The sequence below is a fragment of the Thunnus maccoyii genome, chromosome 24 (assembly GCF_910596095.1).
Source record: "Thunnus maccoyii chromosome 24, fThuMac1.1, whole genome shotgun sequence".
Lineage (NCBI taxonomy): Eukaryota > Metazoa > Chordata > Actinopteri > Scombriformes > Scombridae > Thunnus > Thunnus maccoyii.
Window position 1 is genome coordinate 7,601,239 of NC_056556.1, and position 13,158 is coordinate 7,614,396.

Below are 13,158 nucleotides of genomic sequence, written 5' to 3' on the forward strand. Positions count from 1 at the left end.
ATAAAATAACTTAAAAGGTGGTTATGAAGCAGTGAAAGAAAGATTCTACAAATGCTGGGAAGAAAATTAAAAGCGAGGGAAAGTGGACAAACCAGAGAAGGAATAGGAGCGATGGCGGTCAGATTGTTGCGGTGTAATGCTTTCACTGATGCCCCGAATACGAGCGTTGTACTCTGTTCCCGGGGAGGGAGGTCAGGGTGGTGGTGGATAGAGGGCAGGAAGAGGAAGGTGGAGGAAGAAGGTGAGAGAGGTGCAGAGGAAGAAGCAATGGTGGGAAGGGTTGTCCATACAGCAGAGTGAACAGCAGAGTGAACAGAAAAGGAGAAGGAAATAAAACAGAACAGGAGTGACTCAAATGAAAGTGAACAAAAAATGTAGCTGCAATGGGAAATAATATTCAATAATGTAGTGTTGATGATTGTTTTATGTTTAAAATTGGTTAAAGTACACAGCAAAAACCTCTGGCCTCGACCTCTGGCAACCTCTAAAAGGAGGAATGTACAACTTTGCTCCACTGGGTGGCGCCTGAGAGCTTCCATAAGATTTCACATGAAGGTAAATATGAATGCAGACAATGCAGGGAAGCCGGAGCCTCCAAACTCTTGTCTATTCTTACTCTCATCCCATCTCCACTCTCACCAGCTCTGCTTTATTTCAGCTACAGAGCTAATTTTATGAGCACAGGTCACTCCTCTGGTGCGGCACCCCATGATGAATTTGTAACAGAAACTGCTGTGAGCTGCACTGCTCACGTGCTGTTTGGTGCTCAAGACTAAAGATGCTTCAAGCTGAAGTAAACTCTAAATGCAGTTTGGTCTTCAATCCAAGTGTGTGATAGAGTGATTGCGCCACATGTCGAAGTGTCTTCGCGAAAGACACTGAACTCAAAATTGCTTCCTATAGCCAGACCAGTGTGTGTGTATGGAATTAAAAAGGTCTTTGTCCGTTAAGTGCAGTCTATTTACAATTCACTGATTTGCATTAGTTTAACACTGAATCTCATTTGAAACATGCTTGACATAATTCACCAAAATAAACACACAATTTCTGCTTTTACTGTCAACATAACATTGTTGCCTGACAATGCAGCTGTATGCGGTGATCGGTGTGAAGGTCTCATTCTCATACAATAATAACATCAGTTGCTGAATATATCTTTACCCATAACCTATAGCTGTCTTCATTTGTGCTATTGTTGACTCATGTCTGCCATAAACCTCGAATTAACCTTGAACCTCTGTTGCACATCTAAATTACATCAGCTGTTCAAGATTAAAAATGTATTTCATTGGTAAAATTGATATGAAGTCATAGCTTGATGAATGAAAGAGCAGATCCCCCACGCCCCCCATTCAATTCATATCTTATTTGTACACTATCTCAGACATATTAGGCCACAAATATAAATACACAAAGCCTCTAATATGACACACAGGAAACACAGGAAATTGACTCACTAAGTTTGTCTATCACTTCTTTCCTCCCTTGTTCATTCAGTCATTCATTCACTCACATCAGACAATAACACTAAGTCTTACCAGCGATGCGTTGAGCGACCAGGCCTTCCAAGTTTAGTGTCTCCTCTTCTGCATCTTGTTCTTTGGGCAAGGAGGAAGATGATGTATCCTTGGGCTGAGGCGTGAGAGTAGGGAGAGGAGAAGAGGAGGCACTGTAGCCTGGATAAGGGGATGAACCCTGCAGGTCCGGGGAGTATGAAACTCCGCTGCCCGGGTACGAGTTCACAGCCTTCGGTGGTGCCTGCTGGTTGAAATTAGGGGAGGAATCGGCAGGGTAATGGTGGGGTGCCTGACGTGTGTGGAGGTAGGGCTCGGGGGTGTGTGTTGGGGTGGTGTTTTGGTGTTGGTAGCCAGCGTTGGGCCTCTGAGGAGAATAAACTGGAGACTCCATAACGGGGCTCTGGTTGGGCAATGCTGACACTCTTCCAGCCGGCCGCAGTGGCTGATGAAAGGTGTTGTTGACTGACCCGGAGTTGTTGTAGCCGTGGATGGCAGAGTCCGCTTGGTACGAGGGCCTTGCAAGGGTCTGGGAGAAGGGCACCGGTGATGAATTGAGGTTGTTTTCCCCAGGAGGTGCACTGTGGGACTTGGACATGTGGGAGTTGATCGGGTCCAGGTCGAGCATGAGCATGTTGAGTGCCTCAATGGACTGCTCGATGTCCCGCTGTGAAGCGGAGGTGGGGAAATGGGGCAAGCTATGGGTGGACTGAAGAGGAGGGCCAAATGGATCATCTGGGAGGCTATGCTGGTGCCATGTATTGAGTCCTCTTTGAACAGCCTCCCGACTACTGGTGCTCCTCTCAGGGGCCCTGGGCATCAGTTTAGGATTGGTCTCAGGGCTCCCAGGTGGCGGGTTCCCAAAGGACTGTGAGCGGTACATCCCTCCTCCGTTCTGGTAGTTGTTGTATCCCCCCTGTGGCGATGCAGAGTCTACGCTCCGCTCTTGCATTGCCGTGGGCGTTCGTACTCCGTGCACAGGCATCTCACTCAGCTTTTCTCCAAGAACACCTCTTTCAAGGTAGGGCCCGTCGTTCTGCCCGCTGACGGGAGTCTCTGATTGATAGTAGAGGTCAGCCGGTGTTGCCCGGCCCTCTAGGGATGAGAGCGTGCCCAAACTGTCCACACTATTGCCCTCTTGGCTATTGGGTAGCTCGTCGTCAAGAATATCTGTTTCGCGCTCCTCTGTCGATGGGGCGCCAACAAGCCTGGTGTGGCCCCCGTTGACGTGTACCTGCGCCGGGACCAGATGTCGGACACCTCCTCCTGGACTGGTGGATGTGGACAGGTAAGCTTGCCGTTGAATAGTAGGTGCCTCTAGACCGCTCAGAAGCTGATCAAGTTCTCTCTTCTCCTGAGGGCTGAGTGGTGGGTGGCTCGCTGTTGGGTTGCTGTGGTTCACACCACCCTGCACAGACTGGCTGTGTTCATCAGTACGGTCAGTCTTGATGGATGCAGTAGAGTTGCCTGAGTCGCTGCTCACGGAGAGGGTGTGGTCGACGGCTGGAAGGGAGGCGTGCCCTGTTACAGGAAGTGTCTGGTCAGTGGTTTGGAGAGGGTGGGTGGAGTGCTGCAAAGGATTCTCTGCATTGGTCAAGGGGTTTTCATGGACTGGGAGGCCGTTGATGGTGACCACTCCCTCCAGGGAGTCTTTCTTGCGGACCCGGGCATATAGGCTTCCATCAAGTGGACCTTGGGTGTGAACAACATCTGAAAGAGAGAGAGACATGAACTGAAATTACTGAAACTTCTTCCATATTTCCATGCAGTTCCAAGCATGCACAGAATTAAATGGACAAGAAGGGACACCTTTTTTGTATTTCATTCGATTCCAGTGCCATTTCAGAACATAAAGTCCTTGGTTGTACTTTAATTTCCATACTCTAAATACTAAAACTCAAATTTGCACCAAAAAATAATTATTGAAATATCCAAACTTAAAACAACTCCAATTAACATAAATTTATGAATTATGTAATTGTCTTGATGCATAGACTGGTTTAATTAGGTTTCACTGGCAAGTCATACTTGCATGAGACAGTATCATTCATAGCACAAGCACAGTGACCCCCCCACCCGCACCCATCTTTTTTGACCCAGAGGTTCAACATGTAGCCCAGCCACTAGTAACACAGCCCTTCAGGCTCTATTAATAGCAAGTTTGCAAGGCTAAAGCCACTGTCACGTTGCGTCACTGCAGGGCCACATGGTCTGACATGAACCAGGGCGGATCCTGTCCAGCACAGTGAAACAGCTGGTCTGTGTGAGCCAAAGGGAAGAGCTGTGCCAGTTTGAAAGCCCAGAGCTGGACTGGAAGAGGGCGAGCTGTTGTCCTCAAGTTGATTTCTGGCTGCTGAATCATGCTGGCAAAGTCAGACTGATAACATTCATGTTGCATGATGCTATTCTTTAACTGGAATGTAACATCATTAACATATGTACTGCAACAGCTTTTTATAATCTATTTTCTGGTGTATTTAGCTTCTTGCAAATAGGGCAGGGCATTATTCCATCTGAATTCAAAAACTGAAACAACATTCCTTTGGCTTGGCTATATTTCAGATGAAGAAACAGAAGTAAGTTTCGCTATGACAACTTTGAAAACAGCCTACTTGTATAAGCTTCAGAAAACAGTGGGTGCCATGCAGCTATGTTTCTAAAAAAAGCCTCATTTGAAAGTTGAAAACTTTTGTGCATCACTTCTTCCAGATGACACCAATTAAAATATTCATCATGGGTGTAAAAAAAAAAAAAAAAAAACAGCAACAAAAAACCCCCATCTGTTTATAGTATTATAAGTGTGTAGAAAGTCATTTGACATTTCTTGGAGACACCAACTCATGTCATCACACTTGATTTAAAGGCAGTATTTCCAGTAATAGACAACTCAAATTGCTGTTTGGCTGCTATTTCAATGGCAACTTCAATTGATTTCCTCCTCTATAAGATTACAACAATTAAAATGTTTGTTTTTACATTTATAGTCCAAATGAAAACATGATACAACTCATTTGTGGCACATGAACACATAAGCAAGTAAAGTACTGTAATTCACACAGAGGGATATACATTATGTACTACAATTAAAGGCTAGTGCAACATGTTACAGACCGCAATAAAACACAACAATGACACATGCAGCTCATTCTGTGGTAGCAGTTATGCTTACATGAAGAAAGTAATTCCCATATCCAGTATACATTTGCAAAGTGATACGCGACATATACATGACCACGGCTGGCTCATATGTGGGATGTTCCAAATTGAGCGACCCCCGGGGACAGATGGTGGATCACTCCGACCGCAGCTATTTCAAAACCCATGTCATCAACAACTCACAGGCACAGTAGCAACAAGAATGAGAGAGCAGGCAAGGAAGTTGTAAACACAGTTTGTCCCTGTGGTTGCTTTTAATGATAACAAAGGGATTAACGTTATTAGAATATATGACAAGGTTTACTGTAGTATTACGTACATTTAATTTGGTGTTTGGTTTAATCTGCGTGAAATTAGACTTCAGTCAAAATCTCGACACAGAAAAGTTTTAGAAAAAAAGTTGAATTTTAGAATTGAATCCTGGATGTCAGATTTTTATATCTTTATATTATGTGATTTCCATCTCTAAAATGCTTCAAATCATAGTCACATCTCTATGTCAGAGTTTCAAACATCCTCCTTACCTGTAGGTCAACCCTCAGATTTTTAACTTCATTCTTCCAAAAAAAAAAAACAACCAGAAAAGATTAAATATTTCCTCTTCCGTCAGTTAGTTTAAGTTAAAAAAAGCCATATGTTGTCCACATTATAATCTATACATTAAGAGTCCTCCAGCAGGCTGTAAGTGACTGAACTTTCTGCCTCTGAGCTTCTCCTCTCACTCTCCCTGTCCTCTCTCTGATTCACGTCCTCTCATCACCCAGCATGCGCTTGAATGGAGCGAGGCGGAGCCGTTCCGCCGCTGCTGCCGAAAGGGGTGAGCTGGCACTCCGAGATGATCCATGACTGTTCCCGGCAACGGGGGAGGGACTCCACCACCACCACCACCTCCACCCTGCTGCCTGGGAAGCAACATCGTTTCACATGAACTACAACTCCCACGCTACATGTTTGTCGCTCTCCTGCCCTCTGACGTCATCAGGGGGGATCCCTTCACTCACTGTCACCCTCACCCTAGAGAATCTACAGTCTTCAGCTAGAAGTGAATTTAAGAATAAAGCCAATACATTGCAGGGAAAACTTAATAGCTAGATTTTTATTACTTATTACAGCATTATTTCAATACTTTTTAGGGAACTGTGGTTTACATTTTCCGCCAGCTGAGCTCTGATTTTCACTCCCTCTCTCTCACTGACCTTTTATAGAATAGGGAATGCCCTTGTTCTCGGTCATAAAAGATGATCTTTGAGTGCTCCGTGGCAAAAACGACTCAAGTTTGCCATGGATGACAGTTTTTCCAGCTGCTGGTTAACCCCATTAACCAGGGTTAAATCAGGTGAGCCGACACTGTCATTTGACAAAGTGGAGTAGGGAAACTAAAAATGAACAGAGCAACAGTTTTTTGGTAACAGTGCTCAAGATGTGGCATTGGGGGTCGTTATTATAAATGCATTACCAGGGAGTGTTTCAATATATTTTTGATTTGGTGGCTTACTTTTTTGCCTGCCGCTGCTGATGCTGCCTAAAAAAGTTTCCAGTGAATCACCGACCTAAAAGACCCACAAACGCCAACTTTAACTGATCTCCCAATACCCAGATTCAACACAGGCAACAGGCAGAATGTAAAAATTGGGTAAAAATAAGCTAAGTTTTTACCATTTCTTGTAAAAAATACAATGTGATACTGACCAGTTTATTACAGGGTCAAGACATCTGCTTTGAAAGGATGAAACCATCATTTCAGAAATAAATGTTGATTTGCTAATTTCTTTATGCATCAATATACTAAATGCAAAAAAAATAAAATAAAATAAGAACTCACTCAATGAGTTTCAAAGAGTTCTGCTGATATTTTATAGGGGCTCTGTAAAATGCATGCCAATAGAATAAAGCAAAGACAAAAGACAGAGGAGTGACTGACTCACAGGTTGAGTATGAATGTTTCCGGAGTGAGTCTCACCTCGTTAAACACCTTCCTTGCTATTTTCTCTCACTCAGCATCAAGAGAGAAGAACCCTGAGAGTTTGGTGTAATCCTCTCAATTTAGAAAAGAACGGAAGTGCCAACAACAATGCTGGGCATGACAGAAACTTACTTAACAAGCCTCACAGGGTTTTGACCTCTACAGTTGCCCTACTGCTCAAGGCGTGTATGTTTTTACATTTAAACAAATATTCTGTATATGTAAAGAAGAGGAGACACTTTTTCATTTTATTTGATACACTATATCTTCTTGACACGTTAAAGTTTTAGTATATTTTAGCCCATTATATTATGATATTTTTAATGAAAACTTCCAACCTTCAAGGGGGGCAAGTTTCATTTAAAAAACACTAAGCAAATCAACTGCAAAGGCTTGAAAACTTGGAACCTTTTGTCGCCCTAAATTTTCATATTTAGGTTGTATTATTGAATGTTGAGTGCCTTGATAGACAGAGTAACTGAATGAATTTGATGAATTTGATAGATCCTTTTCTTAAAAAGTTAGTTGTTTATCAGTCGACTGTCAAATTCTGAATATTGGAGTCTTCTTGAACATACCAACAAGGCAGACTTGTCAAAACAATCCCAGAAATAAATGGTAAGATGGTAATGGCTGCATGGAAGAAGAAAAATCAGTCCAACAACTTATGGCTTTTAGAAAACAATCAGCAGTGATTTTAGGTTTGTAGAATTGTTATTTTATAAGCTAATGGCAATGACATACAGTGCTGTTTTAGAGCCACCTAATCTACAGCACAGTCTAAACTAAATGTAAAGTGGAAAGATGAACTTACACAAAGACTCTTTTGTGTTTGCAATAGGTGAGGAATAAGATAAAATACCCATTTCTCCATATCCTCCATTTGATTTTGCATTTGATTTATGAACACGATGATGCCGTTATCATCCAACTATGATCTGAAGAGTGGAGCTCCAGCCTGGGATTAAATCCAGACACCATGATTCTGAGTACCACAAACAACCAGCTCACCATCTGAATAGAACAAATAGTTTTCCTCTGGTGTCAATAAATAGCTGCAGCAGACCTCAAATTAGATCAGTTGAATCACCAAGGCTTGACTAAGACAAATATCTAACAATTTGTCCCCCGCTGTGGTAAATGACTGTAGCATGCCATTCATTGTACTTCAAAGGACAACTCATTTACATGTACGTAATATTCAATAAAATCCAATCAGGTTAAAGTAGTATTTACACACCTTTTTCAACTTTGAAATTATTTTTTAAACTTAAAGAATAAAAACTTAAATAAAACACTAATAAAGTTTAGCATCTACACTGGTCCTTTCAACAATTCACCATTATTGTTTCTCTCCCACACTCACACAAACCTACACCTGTCCGTTCTCTATAGTCTCTCATGTGACAGGTGCTTTCCTCTCTTGTGAAAGTGCCAGAGGCATTGCTCATACATAAACACACGCACGCACACACCACCTGCCTCTTGGCTGTATTCTCTTAAGTGTACACTTGAGTGTCTCATTGCCACATTGCAGCCTTGGAGGCCATTAAAAAGCCATTTTAACACCTGTGGCCAATGGTTTATTATAAATAGACAATGTGCTACAACTCCTGTTATCGCTGTATCAAATGGACCAGCTGGGATGTGAATTATATACTGTAGATATAGTTAGTACATTTGAGATTAACAAACACAGCCCATTTGTCAACAAAGCAATAAAGTGATGTGAACATGTGCAGTGGGCCATTTTTGGTGCTGGACACTGTCACTGGATGTTTTTCATCTACTTATACTTCAGAAATTACTACCTGGGTTCTTGGCGCTGAATAAAATAGTGTTAGTTTAGGGCTGAATAGGGGAAGTCAGAAGTGGGACAAGAATGATGACTCATCAGAATCTTTTAAAGTACAAGTTTTACCAACTAATTTTACTTTATCATTATAGTGGTTTATTTTATCTTAGTTTGACACAGGTGAGTATACTAGCCTCGTTCACATATTGCATTCAATTGGTCTTGTTACAAAACACTAATGTTTCCTGATTAAGAACTCCCTTACCAAAAGAATCTATGCTGATATCCTAACGATCAATACAGGGGTTCCTCAGAGCTCTGTTCAGGGACAACCTCTGTTCTCCCTTTATTTTAATATTTGTTTATCTTTAAAACATTTAGGGTATATTTCTATGCAGATGACACAATTTTATATGTGATATATGTGGTATTTTTTTCAATTCTTGGCAATAAATAATCTAAAAGCAGATTTTCAGGTCCTTTAACTGGCTCTTATCAGTCCTTAAATTATATTAAATGAAAAACAGGGGGTGGTTAAGTTTGCGTTATCTATTGTGATCAGAAACTTGCTAATTCATGAAGAGAGTGATATATCACCAAAGATATTCACAGAGATTTTTCGTTGGATGGATTTTTCCTTCAGATTCTCTTATCGGCCACTCTAGAAGTTTCCATTGGTGGTGGAAACTTAAATATGGGCTTGACACTCTTACAGGGGACAGGATGACCTTATAAAAAGAGCCAAACCCACTTTTACAAAAGAACACATATAAATATAGAACACATCTGACATTACAAGCATGAATAAACGGAACCATATGCTGGGCCTCTCACCTACTTAGAAGAGAGATCTGCAATTATAGTTTTATTGGATATGGTGTATGATTTCATGTATGTTTATAAATGAATATACTGTATACATACACAAAGATCTACACTAAGAGCTATATAGAGTGGGAAGCTGTCCTGTGCTAGAAAGGTCTCTTCAGAGTTGGGAGTAGGTCTTTGGGTCAGAAGGTTTTGTTTTTGCGGAGGTAGAGTAGTAAAACTGTGAGGTTGGGAAAAATGAAGCATCCTGCGTAAGAAGGGACACATTTGTTCTCCAAAACTTGTTAAAGACAAACTTAATTTTGAAAGTTAAACTTTAAGGATCGGGATGAGCGGCTGGTGTTGTGCAAAAATATTCCTCCAAAAAAAAGCTATTCTCAGTATCAAGAAAAAATAAGGAAGATCAACCCGCTACTATCAAGAAATGGATACTTGATCAAAGATGATGCTTCAAACAAGCAAAGTTTAACTGGTAATGAGAAATGATCAAAGATTGTTCTATGAAACATCCAGTTTTTAGGATGAATTGCTCTTGCTGGCAACAAAGTTCATGCATTAATTACTCAAACCAGTTATTTAAGATAAAGAGTAGTTTTGTTTTTGACTGATTTTGAAGTGTTTAAAGTGTGTTCACTCCCATTAACTGTCGATTGCACAAACATCTGAGTAGGATTTTTGTCTTTGGAACAGATGAAGGTTTACATCATTGCACAATATTCCCATATAAACTTTTCTTGAATGTGTTATCTCAGCAAGAAAAATGTTCCATCTTATTTCCACATAGGCGCTTGTTCAAGTAAAACTCTAGAAACATATTGGCTTGTTTTATGTGGATTTGTTTTTTGTGTATGTGACCAAATTAACCAGAGTAAATTTGTCTTGTTGTAGATTTGTTTTTTAAAGATCTTAACTGACCCTTTCATCATGTGACACAAACTTCAGTTGGTTACTCGTGTACAATTATACACACTGACCTGCAGAGGCAGGCATGTACATGTACAAACATCTATGTGCACACACACACACATACACACACACAGTGATGTCAGCAAGCCACTGGGTATCTCGCAGCAAGATGAGACATTCACCTTCACAGCTTTCATATCACTGTGACGACGGCCAGTCTGGATGCCAGCGGTGGGTGACTGGGTTTGACTGACAACTGACTGACTTGTCCTAAAGACCTGGTTGTGTGTGTGTGTGTGAGAGAGAGACACACACACAGAGAGTCACTGATAAAATATCTTCGTAAAGCCATTTATTTCCAAAATCCTTCTTTTTCTTAAAACCTGAAAAATGTGGTTAATTTATCTTATTGATTTGAGGGTGATATTCTTGCATGCAGTGTGGAGATGAACCTTTTACTGCATTTCAAGATATTTCTTTCTTGCAAATTCCTGACAAAAATACGACTACATTGCAACCAACTATTTTACTTTTCTTACAAAAATACAACTTTAAGCTGCTTAAAGACCTTTAAATGGACATTTTTTTGCAGCAGAGTGTGAGAAAGGCAGAGAGACACCTTCATAAGAGATGATGTGACAGTCCATCAGTAAAAAAGGTGTCATGGTTGGTGTATCAGTGACTGGCACAAGGAAAACTGTCGCGGTTTTATATTTGCCATGTCTGCCTCTCGCTCCATCTATCACTCAGTGTCCAGCTGTCAGAGTTTGAAGTAATGTGACGTGACTGTATCAATGTCTGTCTCCAAGATTGCTTTCAGGGTGATGTCATCCATCCGACTGTCTGTCATTTGAGTTACTGTCATAAAAAGCTATCTGTCGTACTGTCTGTATATCTGACAGACAACCAGCGACACTCCACGTCTGATTCATGTCATCTTTATTTTTTTGCAAGAGAGAGCTGCAGATTGGGATCTGTAGATGAGTTTTTAGGGGATTTTTGGCTTGGTTAATGAGCCATATTTACTTGCTACTTGTAAATGAAGCTAAAATTACTTTAACTCCTATAAGGATGATGGGGGACATATTAGTATATTAGTGATGACAAACACAAATCATTATTGAAGTAATGTGCATTTATGTCAAGCAAAATACTCTCGTTCTTTGTTCATAACATTTGAGGTTAAAGGCATCCTAAGGAGTTTTTGACCACTAGTAGTGCTATGGAGCAATGTTTTCATGAGTGAGTTCCCATTTTGTTTGTATTGTGCACACGCACAAGGATTGTGCAAGGTTGTGCAATAACAAATTTCCTCCCATTGGTTTCCACGAACTGACAGTTGATGGTGGTAACGTGCAAATAAGCTTGTAAACATTGCACAATTTTAAATTTTCCAAAAAGCGGTTTTAACGTTTAATGAGGAAATATCTTTTCTTCGTTTACAAGAAAACTCCACATGACATCTTTAAATCTAACCACTGAGACAATTTCTTTATTTTATTTCAACTTTTTAAAATGTCTTGCAGATATATTTGGAGATTTTTTTCTGAGTGCACCAAGACACATTATGCCTGCTCCCACATGCTACTCCCAAATTTGATTATAGTTGAAATGGTTAACGCCCTTTTGATGAGATAAGGCACCTTCTTTACTCCTCAGGGGCAACAATCTGTAAGAGCACCAACTGTGCAAATATACAAACCACTTCATCATCATGGCATTAAGTAAAGCTTTGCCATTACATGTTTGAGTCAAAGGACCAGAATATTGTAACAAAATATTGCTAACAGCAGTTTCAGGCCAAAAATATCAGTTTCCAATGGCTGATCATATTCACCATCTTTCTATATGAGAAATATTACACTGCCAGTATGTCATGATGTTGCCTCAGTGGACCAATAGGATTACATTAGGGTAAATTGCTGGTCTGCATGTCTGCCTCTGTAAGTCTGGCTGACTACTGACTGGCGGTTGGTTGTCTGTGCATCTGTCTATCCATCTGTCTGACTCATGAGGCTCAGTAGCTATCATAAAAGTGCATGGGCCTGCCGTCTACATGGATGCCAGTTTGTCATCTCTCCTTGTGAGAGCTTCGGGGTGCCAAGTTAAACTCTCAGAGACAGAAACCTTTTACTTACTGTAAGTGCTGTACTTCTTCTGCGTGTATTGATACCATACAGCTTTTAAACAGCGAAAGAAGGATCATTCAAATCAACAAAACGCAGAAAGCAGCTGTACTGTATGTCAACCTCAGGTAAACTTATTTAATTTTCAGAAAAAAATAGTAGAAATAAAGACACACCATAGAAAAAGACAGAGAGAAAGCAAGACACGGACCTTAAAGACAGAAAGAGAGAAGAAGAGAAAGCCATATGGAGACATCTATGCAGACAGTAGGAGAAAGGAGGAATTAAGAGATGACGACAGGCTCAGCAGGGTTTCCAGAGCTGGGATTTGAACCTGCTACTACAGCTCACCGCGCTGTCAGCAAGAGGTCTAACTAGAAGCATTATGTGCACTTGCAAGACACACACAGGGTGCTTTTAAAACACATGACTGCTCTCCATTTCTGCAGATTTAGTACGCTTCAGAAAATTTGAATTTTGTCGGTCACATTTCATGTGTAAAGCTTTACTAAGTCAAAACATTATTGCAAGTTGTTTGAACAGTATGATTAATGTTTTATATAAGCATATGGCAAAGTTATGAATGTGTCTTTAAGGTCAAGGAGGCCATGAAGTCACAAACTCGAAATTATTTCAATAAGAGCTGCAACATATTTACTTCAACAAAACAGTAAAACAAATAATGATCTTATTTAAAAATGCTCTAAATCTGTAAAGCAAATATTTTGTCAGACATTGACAAAAGTCACCTGCTATCTAGTTATTTGTGCCACGAGACGCCACTTCACTTCACTTCACTTCACTTCACTTCACTTCACTTCACTTCACTTCACTTCACTCGAACAGAAACCTGCCTTGCCGCGCCCACAA

General features: G+C 40.7%; 1 protein-coding gene across 6 annotated transcripts in view; it reads right to left on the minus strand.

The window, feature by feature from the left end:
• The window catches only part of tns1a (tensin 1a), a 104,540-nt gene that overhangs the window by 14,230 nt on the left and 77,152 nt on the right, over positions 1 to 13,158 (minus strand). For all 6 annotated transcript variants that reach the window (XM_042404920.1, XM_042404918.1, XM_042404923.1 and 3 more), the window contains one exon: positions 1,539 to 3,224. In XM_042404920.1, the coding sequence (XP_042260854.1) occupies positions 1,539 to 3,224 (1,686 nt within the window). The remainder of the gene's footprint in view (positions 1 to 1,538; positions 3,225 to 13,158) is intronic.